Source organism: Pelobates fuscus, chromosome 8 (assembly GCF_036172605.1).
Source record: "Pelobates fuscus isolate aPelFus1 chromosome 8, aPelFus1.pri, whole genome shotgun sequence".
Taxonomy (NCBI): domain Eukaryota; kingdom Metazoa; phylum Chordata; class Amphibia; order Anura; family Pelobatidae; genus Pelobates; species Pelobates fuscus.
In genome coordinates, this window is record NC_086324.1 from 58,543,749 (window position 1) to 58,557,763 (window position 14,015).

General features: G+C 40.8%; 1 protein-coding gene across 4 annotated transcripts in view; it reads left to right on the plus strand.

Annotated features, from left to right (window-relative positions):
- MAP3K13 (mitogen-activated protein kinase kinase kinase 13) overlaps positions 1-13,489 on the plus strand; it is a 102,056-nt gene extending 88,567 nt beyond the window's left edge. For all 4 annotated transcript variants that reach the window (XM_063429882.1, XM_063429883.1, XM_063429881.1 and 1 more), the window contains exons 5-13: positions 722-880; positions 1,550-1,708; positions 4,571-4,679; positions 6,001-6,110; positions 6,614-6,730; positions 7,414-7,551; positions 7,733-8,501; positions 8,964-9,332; positions 9,566-13,489. In XM_063429882.1, the coding sequence (XP_063285952.1) occupies positions 722-880; positions 1,550-1,708; positions 4,571-4,679; positions 6,001-6,110; positions 6,614-6,730; positions 7,414-7,551; positions 7,733-8,501; positions 8,964-9,332; positions 9,566-9,667 (2,032 nt within the window). In that variant the 3' untranslated portion in view covers positions 9,668-13,489. The remainder of the gene's footprint in view (positions 1-721; positions 881-1,549; positions 1,709-4,570; positions 4,680-6,000; positions 6,111-6,613; positions 6,731-7,413; positions 7,552-7,732; positions 8,502-8,963; positions 9,333-9,565) is intronic.
- The last annotated feature ends 526 nt before the right edge of the window (positions 13,490-14,015 follow it).

A 14,015-nucleotide genomic window follows, 5' to 3' on the forward strand; every position in this document is an offset into this window, starting at 1 on the left:
AATATATTTGTTCACTCTACAATAAGTTTTGGGGAACGTAGAGTGAATTTGTAAAATGTAGGCTTAAAGGGACCCTATAGTCACCTGAACAACTTTAGCTTAATCAAGCAGCTTTGGTGTATAGAACATGCCCCTGCAGCCTCACTGCTCAATCCTCTGCCATTTAGGAGTTAAATCCCTTTGTTTATGAACCCTAGTCACACCTCCCTGCATGTGACTTGCACAGCCTTCCATAAACACTTCCTGTAAAGAGAGCCCTATTTAGGCTTTCTTTATTGCAAGTTCTGTTTAATTAAGATTTTCTTATCCCCTGCTATGTTAATAGCTTGCTAGACCCTGCCAGAGCCTCCTGTATGTGATTAAAGTTCAATTTAGAGATTGAGATACAATTATTTAAGGTAAATTACATCTGTTTGAAAGTGAAACCAGTTTTTTTTTCATGCAGGCTCTGTCAATCATAGCCAGGGGAGGTGTGGCTAGGGCTGCATAAACAGAAACAAAGTGATTTAACTCCTAAATGACAGTGAATTGAGCAGTGAAATTGCAGGGGAAGGATCTATACACTAAAACTGCTTTATTTAGCTAAAGAAATTTAGGTGACTATAGTGTTCCTTTAAACAGCTGGATAAATAGGTCGGCTTAATTATTATGGTTTTAATGCTACAAGGTGTTAAAAAGCCCACTAGCCATTGATATGCTGGTCTTTGCGTTCTCCCTTCAGTGTACTGGTCACCCACACAGATACAGTGAAGATCTCAGACTTTGGCACATCCAAAGAGCTTAGTGATAAGAGTACCAAGATGTCTTTTGCGGGCACTGTGGCCTGGATGGCACCTGAAGTTATACGCAATGAACCTGTCTCTGAGAAAGTAGACATCTGGTGAGTCTTTATACACGTTATTGTATAAATGTCTGTATACTGCATCATATGTTACTTTACTGCATGTTCCATTCCTGCTTGTTATAAAGCACCTGCCATAGCATTTATTTTAACACCGTGTACAATTTCAGAGTGTAACCTAGGGGTGGTAAGCTGGTAGCTTTTGACCAGCTGAGAGTTATGAGAGCTATTGTTCAATAATGGAGTTCTACCTCTTTGCGATACGTAGGCTATCCTGATTTTTTTCATTTGTGGATATCTGTCAAGTGAGATTGCTTTGGATGCATAGTGATGACGTTAGATTTAATAATAAATAATAAATTAGTATTTAATATAAAATATTACATGCAATATATCCTGCTTGTGTTCATTTGCAATGTATACACATACATTAATATTTTTTATCAGTGCATCTTGAGGGTTCCCTTGCTCTGTGAAAGCAGTCAATCTTTAAAACATCTTCAGTAACAAGTAGGTTCTACTTATTTGCCAACGCTACAAGTACTTCAAAGAAATAAAGCTGGCATGTGGTATTTCTGGGACTATATACCATAGAACACAGTCAAATGACTAAAAAATGTGGCACTTTTTATCTAGAACACCACCTTTATTTGCCTTTGTACTCTACTGATACAATATGAATCCATTTTTATATTTACTGTTCTGCAGGTCCTTTGGTGTCTTGCTGTGGGAGCTTCTAACTGGAGAGATTCCTTATAAGGATGTAGACTCCTCGGCCATAATTTGGGGTGTTGGCAGCAACAGCCTCCACCTACCTGTTCCATCAACCTGTCCCGATGGCTTCAAACTCCTCATGAAGCAGACATGGTAAGAGGATCTATTCTGGGGCTGTTGGTGTCATTAAGTGGAAATGTACAATGTTTTTGGTGGTATGCAATCATTAGATGGTCCATACCTTGTGTAGAATAGATTGAATATCACACACTGTTTTCATAGAGGTGGCTTTTCTTCTTAGTTACTGCATGTGAACTCATATTCTATGAACAATACAGTTGTGTAAGAATCGTCCCGTCTGCCTGCCAAGGATTGGGATACCCCTAAAGAATTGTCTAAAAAAATAATGGCAGCTAATGTCACTAATGGACATTTTGAATCTGTGAAGAACAATGGTTGATCCTTAATGATATTAGTGATAAACAGATATTTCACAGAATTGTTACTACATAACACAAAAAGTACAACCCAAAATATTGACAAAGAATTGAATTCACGCCTTTGTAATAGAATCTCAACAAACATTGTACGCCATGGTCTTCACCAAGCTACAATTTGTGACACATCCACCATTTGGATATGGCTTGTATCCAGCACTAAAACATAAGTATAGAAATCCAGAAAGCAGGCTAGTGGGTGAAACCTTTACTCTATATTTATTTAGATACCAATAGGTTTTCTTTCTCAGAAAATCTAATGATTTTTTCAGTGGGCCTTATCTTTCTATTGACAGCTGTTAAATATGGTGGGGACATATATCAGACATTTGTTTATGAATGTCGAGAATGTATGTAAGGGATGGCAAATCCCATTTGCTACCAGAGTCAGTAAAGCAATCTAGGTTTTATTCACTTCCCAAATTTCAAAAGTCAAGGATTATTAAATGAGTGGATCCAGTCAAAGAAGAACTCAGTGAATGTGTATGTATGTATGCTCCCATTATATTGTTTGTGCTGGTTAGGTATAGACTAATGTACCTAATGCAGTGTCCTATCCATCAATAAACCCTGAGAAGCATCCTGTCCATTACTAAACCCCAAGCAGCGCCCTGTCCATCACTAAACCCCAAGCAGTGCCCTGTCCATCACTAAACCCCAAGCAGCGCCCTGTCCATCACTAAACCTGGAGGTATTCCTGTCCAGCACTAAACCCAGAGCAATGTCCTGTCCATCACTAATCCCCAAGCAGTGTCCTGTCCATCACTATAACCTGAGCATCATCCTGTCCATCACTACACCCCAAGCAGCGTCCTGTCCATCACTTAACCCCGAGCAGCGTCCTGTCCATCACTACACCCCAAGCAGCGTCCTGTCCATCACCTAACCCCGAGCAGTGTCATGTCCATCACTAAAAAACCAAGCAGCAACCTGTCCATAACTAAAACCCAAGCAGTGTCATGTCCATTACTAAAAACCTGAGCAGTGTATAAACAAATAAAGAGAGGAATACCGCACACTTACAATCCTTGTTCAACCAGACCTGGGGAGGCTATCGTTGAACAAAAGTTGTATTCCGGGCACTCAAGGATCAATTCAGCAGCTTTATTGGAACAAAGTGCAGCGTTTTGATCCCACAAGGGATCTTTCTCAAGACTGAGGAGCGTTCTGTCCATCACTAAACCCCATGAAGCATTCTCTTCCATCACTAAGCCCCAAGCAGCATCCTGTCCATCACTAAACCCCGAGCAGCGCTCTGTCCATCACTGAACCCCGAGCAGCGCTCTGTCCATCACTGAACCCCGAGCAGCGCTCTGTCCATCACTGAACCCCGAGCAGCGCTCTGTCCATCACTGAACCCCGAGCAGCGCTCTGTCCATCACTGAACCCCGAGCAGCGCTCTGTCCATCACTGAACCCCGAGCAGCGCTCTGTCCATCACTGAACCCCGAGCAGCGCTCTGTCCATCACTGAACCCCGAGCAGCGCTCTGTCCATCACTGAACCCCGAGCAGCGCTCTGTCCATCACTGAACCCCGAGCAGCGCTCTGTCCATCACTGAACCCCGAGCAGCGCTCTGTCCATCACTGAACCCCGAGCAGCGCTCTGTCCATCACTGAACCCCGAGCAGCGCTCTGTCCATCACTGAACCCCGAGCAGCGCTCTGTCTATCACTGAACCCCGAGCAGCGCTCTGTCTATCACTGAACCCCGAGCAGCGCTCTGTCCATCACTGAACCCCGAGCAGCGCTCTGTCCATCACTGAACCCCGAGCAGCGCTCTGTCCATCACTGAACCCCGAGCAGCGCTCTGTCCATCACTGAACCCCGAGCAGCGCTCTGTCCATCACTGAACCCCGAGCAGCGCTCTGTCCATCACTAAATCCCGAGCAGCGCTTTGTCCATCTCAAAACCCGAGCAGCGTCCTGTCAATCACTAAGCCCCGAGCCGCGTCCTGTCCATCACTAAGCCCCAAGCAGCCACCTGTCCATCACTAAATCCCGATCAGCGTCCTGTCCATCACTAAATCCCGATCAGCGTCCTGTCCATCACTAAATCCCGATCAGCGTCCTGTCCATCACTAAATCCCGATCAGCGTCCTGTCCATCACTAAATCCCGAGCAGCGTCCTGTCCATCACTAAATCCCGAGCAGCATCCTGTCCATCACTAAATCCCGAGCAGCGTCCTGTCCATCACTAAACCCCGAGCAGCGCTCTGTCCATCACTAAGCCCCGAGCAGCATCCTGTCCATCACTAAACATTGAAGCCTGTCAGAAACACTCAGGTGTCGTTAAAATAGTTGGAATAAAGTTCCTCTTTATATTTATTTACTCTTACTATAAGTAAGATAACTTTTTCATGAAAAATTTAATAACATAAATATTTTTATCAAATAACATTTTATTTTGCCAACCAAAAAACTGTTTCAATGTTCTGGATATGTTGAATATAAACATTAGACTTTTTCATTGATGCTGCTGGTATAAGTGTATCAAAGTATTGTGCTCATTCTTCTGTACAGGCAGAGCAAACCCCGCAACCGACCATCATTCAGACAGATTCTCATGCACCTGGATATCGCCTCTTCTGACGTCCTGGGAACTCCCCAGGAGACCTACTTTAAATCGCAGGTAGGAGTAGTGCCTGATCTGCCTACTCAGTTCACCAGTTTATCCACAAGTAAACCATCCATTTAGCAAAAACACCTTTATAGAGTCTAATAATAAATGGCAAAAGCATCTTTCTTACTGCAAGTTTTATTCTAAATGCCACATTATGTTCCTAGTTAAAGTTCAAGGAACCTATTGGAGCAGAAATTGCATTATTCTTGCATTGTAAGCAAAATAATGTTACCCTAGTGAGGCCATGAACAGCCATAGTTAGATAGTGCCATGATGCTGTTTGTTTACCAATTTGTATTGTTCGCGTTTATTCCTGAGTGCGTGTAGAACACTGACAGCCATCAGAATGACACTCCTCATTCCGAGCTCACAATGTGAGTAAACTGTCAGCAGGCTACAGGTAAGGTGGGTGGATATTACGAGTAGCAATTACTTTGCCGTCCGCCGTAATTTCCCAGGTGATTCAACACATATCTTCAGCGTTCAAGATAATGGAAGAGTGCAGCCACCCTCCTTCTGATGAACATGACTCAGAGGTTTTTAGCTGAGCCCAAAAATAGCTAATTTTTTTCTGATAACGACTCAAATGGCCAAAGCATTTGTGAGCGTATTATGACCTGTATAGTATTGCCAGCTCCTCTAAGAGCCTTTAATGGCTTTTCTAATGTTAGAGTACTTCCGTTCTGTGCAGACTCCCGCCTCCCTCCCACTCTCCTATCTGCCTTATTAAATCAATGCCTTAGATTATTTTTTTTGTTCTACACTTTCAGTATTTCTTGACATCGACATCCACTTTCCATTTACAGTCCTCCATGAATACAAAGGATCATAGTAATTCGCAGATTCTTTTAACCCTGACTGTAGCGTAAAGTACTGATAAAGCTCTACTGTCTTACTTAAAATGTTAGAGATGTTAGCAGGAAGACACCATTCCAAACTGTGTCCGTCAAACTACTTGCATTTTGTGTTTCCACAAACGAGGATTTTTTTGTTGAAAGGGCCATATTTGTGAAGCAGAGGTCATTAGTGGTGTTACTTAAGAACTGTTGATTTGGGCTTTTAAATTTTTTTAACACATTTATGGGGTGGTCAAATGGAGAACTTTGGCCCTTGCTAAATATATATATTATAACATAGCAGACGGGTATTTATTTTGTCACTGACATTATTGATGAAAGAATTGTTGAACCTTTTCTTACAATTGCGTAACAAAATGTAAATTTTAAAAAAAGAAGCATTTGGAATGATGTTGACTTGTCAACCTCTTGTTTTGACTTCTATTCTTGTATAGGTGGTTCTTTATATTTTTGGTCTGTCATCCTATTCTTAGGCTGAGTGGAGGGAAGAGGTGAAAAAGCACTTTGAGAAGATAAAAAGTGAAGGAACCTGCATTCATCGCCTAGATGAGGAGCTAATCCGTAGGCGTAGAGAAGAACTGAGGTGGGTTCTTAATCCTTCTCAGGTCGAATTAAAACATTTATTGTTCCTTGTAATGGTATAAGATCTACCCCAATATGACTTGAAATGGCAAGGAACACACCACATCGGTTACCTAATAAAATTGAGTAATATTCCAGGGCTAATGTAAGCCATTAATAGTTGTTGAGTAGACTGTTTATTTGTGAACTCTCTTTTGATGATCTCATAACAATTAACCAAGTCTTAGGTATGTTTTTCCATTCTGTTAGTTCAACCTAAAATTTGTAGTTTTCTGCTCAAGTCATTACGATTCTCAGGTTTGTGAATAAACATGACGGTTTGTAACTGTAACTGTTGGGTGTTGTTAATTGGAATTCCATATAAAGAATACAGGATTTGAGCACAGCAGTCATAAACATGATGGTGGAATCAGTGCCAGCTATATTTATCATACTTATCATGATGCTTACTGAACTATGGATTTTTCTTTTAATAAACTGTGTAAATGGTGTTCTCTTTTTCAGGCATGCACTGGATATCCGCGAGCATTATGAACGCAAACTGGAGAGAGCTAACAACTTGTACATGGAGCTCAGTGCTATCATGCTTCAGCTGGAGGTGCGGGAGAAGGAGCTGGTCAGGTATGTATGCTTATATAGATCTAGCCATCACTGGCGTCAAATCACAGAATCGGGTATTAAGTAGAAAAGACGAGGGAATAGCAAGTTTTAGGCCAAATAGATGAGCTTGAAAAATAGCTGAGTGAGAAAGTTTCCAGTTTGGTTAGTTTTACCTAAGAGTTGTATTTTCCTTTTTAGTTCTCCCTGCTTCCCAGTTTAGTAAATAAGCACAATAATTCCACACATCTAGCTACTCGTCCAAAAAGTCAAGGAAGCAGCTCAGCACACCAAGCAGACACTGTTAGGGTTATTCACTAAACTCCAAATGGTACCAAATGGAAATTAAAAGGGCAAAATTAAGGCATTAAACATATTCCATAAACCAACGCAAAATATAGTTGAGATGAGTGGGCATGTTGATTAAGCTGATAGTAGTTGCAGTGGCTTGGTCGTGGCTCGGAATCCTCATAGACAGCTGTGAAGGAGCCAGTTAAAAGTCCTATGACTCTTATAATATGTGCCTGTCTACAGATCACACATCGTAAAAGTAGTTTGGATAGAGACAGCAAAAGATTCTTCAGCGACATCTATGAATGTGTGGATATATTTAAAGCTGTGGGGATATTTGGAAACTGCTGTAGCAATAGTCAGTAACGATCAGTGGTGTAGGGGATTAATACGTGTTTCTGGCTTTCCTGTACCAGACGTGAACAGGCAGTAGAGAAGAAATATCCGGGGACATATAAACGCCATCCTGTCCGACCCATTGTCCATCCCAATGCTGTTGAGAAACTTATCAAAAAGAAAGGTGCTTCCTGTAAGACCGTTTCACAGACTAAGAGGTAAGTTACGTCTCACTACCCATACTGCAACATTGACCATTTTTGTTCCTCTGTCTTGCAGTTATTAAGCTTCTAATTACTTATTGACATCTACCTATTAACACATTCTTAAGCATGGTGGGACTCGCTAAACTGCTTAATGTGCTCAATTGCAGTCTAACACTACTTTTTTCACTTGCAGACCAGATCTCCTCAAGTCAGATGGCATTGCCAGTGTAGAGGGGACTGCACCAAGTGGATCACCCATTTCTGGAAGTCCAAAGATCACAGCAGGAGGGAAAAACCGGTACCGCAGTAAGCCACGTCACCGGAGAGGCAACAGTAAAGGAAGTCACAGTGACTTCCTAGCTATCCTGAAACAGCAGGATTCTCAGTCTCATTCTCTTCCTTCCACTCATCATCATCCTCCTCCTTCTCCTCTTTTTACTCCTAGCAGCACTCACAATGAACATACCCCACCCACACCATCCCGTCAACAAACTCTTAATGTGCATGGCCAGAACATTGCTTTATGTGCCAACAATCTGCGCTACTTTGGCCCTGCAGCTGCACTAAGGAGCCCCCTAAGCAGTCATGCACAACGATGTATGTCTGGATCTAGCCCTGATCTCCTCTCCAGTACCCTGGAAGCAGACAGTCGTATTAGTTCTGTAAATGACTGGGAATATTGCCAACAAGATACTTATAACCCCTGCCCTGGCTGTGCTGAGGTGTCTGCTCATCAAAACTTGGACTCTGGAAATTGGGACAATTCTAGTATTGGGCGCATGGAGATGGGATTGGATGGAAATCCACCAGACTCTCCAAGGCACAACCACATGCAAGATCTACCTGAGACTCTGGAAGGCGATGGCGATCAGTTTACCAACATTAGGGCAACTGTGGGTGTGGTTGCACTGACAGCACCAACCCCTCCTGCACTGCCACGCAGGATACAAGCCCTGCGAAAGGTACTTAAAATGCATATCAAGTTTTGGTATCTACTATGTTATATAATTTAGATACATTGTTGAGAAAAACACAACTTACAATCTTTTCTAAAATACCCAAACCAGTTACTTAAAATATTAAAAACTCTAAATGAGCTTGATATATAATTTCAGTGGCAATTTATTTTGTCTAAAAAAAAAAAACAGAAATCAATTTGGCATATATAATTAAAATGGACCCATCACAACCCAGGATTTGTAATATTATGTTTACTGATCCCCTTTTCTTGACAAACTATGTGTATGTGAGATACGTAAAAACTGATTTAGAATGATTTGATTTCTTAGCTGAGGCCCGCCAAGCTTCCCCTTATGCAGGTAGCAGTAAAAGCCAGAAGCTCCTTTTAAGAGCTCTCCCAAGCTACACCCTGCAGTGCAGGGATTGTTCCTTGATGTAACATAAAAATATCTTCTTTTTCACAGGATGGTGATGAATCATCTGAAGAAGAGGAAGGAGAAGTGGACAGTGAGGTGGAGTTCCCTAGAAGACACAGGCCTCCCAGAGGCATGGTTACCTGCCAGTCGTATTCAACATTCAGTTCAGAAAATTTCTCCGTGTCGGATGGTGAAGAAGGAAACACCAGCGACCATTCCAACAGCCCAGATGATATGGCTGGATGCAACAAAGACCACTTGGGCGACAAATTGGAGGACATGTTGTCCCAGACTCCAGAGATTCCCATTGAGATTTCCACGCAGTCTGATGGTCTTTCTGACAAAGAGTGTGCAGTGAGGCGAGTCAAGACTCAGATGTCTTTGGGCAAACTTTGCTCAGAGGAACGCAACTATGAGGTGAGTTCAGCATGACAGATGCCAATAAAATATCTTCAATTTCTAACCTTGTGTCTTCATCACAGGCATATATGGTTACAAACCTACAACTTGTTCAATTAAATAGTTATATGGGAAAACTATGGAATACATACAGCCTCCTGGACTATTCTATTAACAAGAATTCTTATAACTATGTAGATATTACTGGGATCCTTTTCATATTAAGCTAATATTTTCTTCTTCATTTTTAGAACGGTGGAAACTTTCCGGGGTCAGACTGTGATACATCAGATGGAGAGTGCTCTGATGCAACTGTAAGAACCAACCATCCTGGCAACTCCACCAACTGGTAACAAAAACACCAGTCGGCCAGGATCAGTATTCCGTTTCCCCTTCATATTCCAATGGCGCTGACCCGATTTCCCCTTTAAACCCTGTATAGTCCGTCATCTTTATATTTAACCCTTCCAATGCTATACAAGGGACAGCAATGCACTGCAAAACAATACATTGTTGGTCCTTGACTCCCTTCCCTCCATGCCCAGGAATAGGGTTAACTGATATTATGTTTGCAATAAAGAGGGCCCAAAGACTCATGGGAATATCCTCCCAAAACGAACAAGCTTCTTAAAGGAAGCATTTTAAAGAATGGCAGGGATAAATATTTTCACTAAAAAAAAATCTAGGTACTGTAAAAATTCCATATTTATTATTACTTTTATTTGTGTTTGGTCCCTTTTTACTGGTGAAAAGTACAGACTTAAATTTAAGCACTAACAGGATGGATCAAGTAAAAAAAGATGGCGATGGACTCACAGATATATGAACGTTTTTGCTGCTGTTATTTTAGGGACCAAATAGTAATTAAAAAAAAAATTATGATTTTTAAAATAGGCTTTCTGTATGTCGATATTGAAAGAGAAGTGTATTTCACAACAAAGCGTTTGAAAACAGGAACTTGTAGAACATTTGTGTGGATACACAGTATGACCACTTCTTTCTACAGTGTTCTCATCTCATCTTAGAAGTGGAAGGCCACTGCAAAGTGAAATGAAGGAACGTTGCACAAAGAAGGGTATTGAATTTGTGGTGAATAACAAAATTGTATTATTTTGTCGTCTTACAACAAAAAAGATCAACTGAATTGTGTCAGAGATTTACCATGGCAATGTTTATGTAATTTTTTTTTTTTTTTTTTTAAAACAAGATAGTTTGATGATGCTTAAGATCATCAATGGCCGTGTGTGTTTGAAAAACAAAAACACACATTAGCCCTAAGCTCCCTAAAGATCAATGTCAATTGGCTTTAGCTTTTGGAATCTCTGCTCTGTCCTTAGAATAAACCTTAGAACAGGAAGAAGGTGGCCAGAAAACTGAGCAAATATTTTTGGAAAAGCTTTTAAAGACTTTGTTTGAAGACTCCAGACACCAGCACTTGTAAACATGTCCCATGATGTGTATTTATGTTTTTGTTTTTCATGGCTACAGACCGGACTTGAGGAAGTCGAATGTTGACTCACCTTCCCACTCAGGAGCAATCCCAGCCATATATATTTTTGTGTAATGATTGTAACGTTTCCCTTCTTTCCAAATACCGCCCATTCCCCCTGTTGTCCATGTGAGCAGAATAAAATGCCCTTTTATCCGGTACTGTAACCTACTTAAAGCACACAATGTAAAGGAGAACGCCGTAAATTAGATTGAGAGTGTACTCTCATGTCATACGAAGGAAACCTAACTTTCCCTTTGTATGCTTATGGCATTAGAGATGACCTTAAGGTCAGAATTCAGGTAATTGGGCGTAATAGGCTCATTCCAGAGATACTCTATGGGGTAGTTCTATACATCTAAGTCTTTCGTTTCAGGGTATGGTCCTTTCTTTCATGGAGGTTATTAAATGTATCTTACTCAGTGGGATTACAATTTTAAACATATAATGTAGGATTGTACCAAGGTGAATGCCATTGGTAAAAGCTAGGAATAATGGTGTGATAAAGAACATATCAGTCTTCAGCCTTTCCTTACATATTGTGAACTGCATGTCAATTAACTTAAACTGGTGATCCCTTTACCAAAACGTAAGACTATGTCAAACTGGCATGCAGGGAATAGTGTCTCATATTGGCTAATGGAAAAATTATTGTGGTTATCTATTTCAGGATTAATGATGGTTTACATCCACATATCGGTCTAATCCTTAGAGCAGTGGAGGCTGGTGACATTTCAAGTTGGTGGGGCGTCAGACTGGAGATTTTATTCTGCCCCTAAAAGTGTTAAAGCTTGAATAGGAATATCTATATATGACTCTATTACCTCCAAAATATGTGGATGATCCCATATATAGGGAATAAACCATACAGATATTTTTCTGTTAATTAATTATAAAAGTTGGCAATTTTGAGGCTTAATTCATATTACAAGTGTAATACAGACTTTAGCCACAAGATGTCGCCAACGGATTACCGGGGAGGAGCTGGAGCTAGTTTTGAAGAGCTTGTAGGGGAGGAGAGAGCAGACACATACTTCAAGCATCCAACTACACAAGGGGAAGTGGAGTTCTGACAACCCCACCCTCTGGTGCAAACAGCCAATCAGATCCCAGTAGGAAGGTCTGCCTACTAAGGGCTATTTTTGTCTCGCATATTTGCTGCCCTAATGAGCTCCATTAGGAAACCATAGAGGCTGCCAGGCAGCCAATGATAGTGGAGTAGAGCACTTCCCATGGAGTTTAATTAAATTTGTGGGATGTTATCTAACAATCTGATTAGGTTTTTATTTTATTTTTTTTTAAATTCTACCTAGCAGCAACAGAGAGCAATGACAATGGGAACTGCAGCACTTATATTTAAAGGAACAGAACATATTTTTATCACATAGGCATATATCCGAGGTGTAAGTTTACCCCCAAAAAGTTAAAAACCCAACAGAACCCCCCCCCCAATTATATTGGGTTATTTTTTTTGTTTGTTTTTTTTAAATTTAAAGAAAAACTGGTGCGGTGCTGCCCCTATGGATGAGCCTCCACTGCCTTAGAGATCTTACTCTGCCATGCGTATACGGTTAAATGGTATTTAGAGATGATATTGTGAGAATGCCATTGATTATCAGGTTAAATGAACACTCCAAGAACCATAGCTACTACAGCATGCTATAGTGGTTAGGGTGCTAGGAGAGTACAAATGCCCCCATTGTAACTAGTCAACTTGTTTTAAAATAGTTTGACTTCTTACTTGGGTTCCGCCAAGAGCTGCTTTCCCTTAATCCATTGTAGTCGGAAGCTCTCTTCACTGAGCTAAGCTGGGGTGGTGCAGGGTTTACCTACCTGGCCGAGATCTGTCAGTTGATACTCTGTCAATGAGCTATCCCTGAACTGCACGGCTTGGCTCAAGAGAGCTAGTGGAAGCTCCTTTTACTGTCATCCTTTTTTTTTACGGTCTCCTTTTACTGGGAGGCCCAGTGGATGCCAGGTAAGAAATCAAATTGTTCTAAATCAATCTGACTACCTACAGTGGTGGTCTCCAGGGCATTTCTGACACCATGACCATTTCATAACACTGTAGTGGTTATGGTGCCTGGAGTGTCCCTTTCAATTCTTTTTGATGGCCGAGAAGTTAAACAGTAGTGCTTTCTTTGTGATATTAAAAACTGGAGTGAATTAAACCATAAACGGTCATTTTAGTCTAGGAGTGGCCAAAAGGTAGATCCCAAGCAGTTGTCAAAGCATTGTGGTATTAGTAGGGCGACTTCTCCATTAGCCAATCTGAATTCACCATAGAATGGACCACTCTTACACTTAGTTTGTATTTTTATGTATATTGCTTGTGTGTTTTTACTTATGTTTTCAGTTGTGTATTTTGTATGACAAGTAATTTATTTCCCTGAAAACCTCAGTCCAGATTCAATTAGAATGATATTTAATCATGGGGGCTATGGCAAAGAATTGCTTCGTCCAGTATATAGTGTCTACTAAATGACTGTGAATCTGGCACATCTTTTTTTAAAATGTTTACACATTTCTGTGAATTTAACCTGTCTGCTGCTGGGAGGAACAGGGCATTGGTCAAATTTTATAAGAAAATATTTAGCATATCTATACAATTCATTTTTCTTCTGTCACAGTGTTAGCATGCAATTAGACCAGGGATAGGCAACCTTCGGCTCTCCAGATGTTGTGGACTACATCCCCCATAATGCTCTTACACACATAATGCTGGCAAAGCATCATGGGAGGTGTAGTCCAAAACATCTGGAGAGCCGAAGGATGCCTATCCCTGAATTAGACCATCTAATTTTCTATAACAAACACGAATATCCAGACAGAAACCCGTTATTCGTAACGATTCAAATGTAATTTACATTAAACTTTTCTTTGCAATGGGAAGTAAGCAAATCAGCAGCTATTTAATTGATCTTATTACCCAACTCACAGGTACTTTCATTATTAACTTCAGAAGATAGGAAAAGGCAGAATTGAACCCCATTTATAAGATTTCAGCTGACTCTATAGTTATAGGGGAGATCGAGGGACACACAAAAAAAAACCAATTAGTTTAAAAAGCTAAACCTGAAAAGTTGAACAGACATTCCAGACCCATAATGCACTTTAGCTTGCTGAAATGCTGTAGGTGTGAAGTGTGTGTCCTCTTTTCACAATTTTTTTGTGCAGATTTCGATTAGTACGGATTAGTAAGTTTTTTTTTT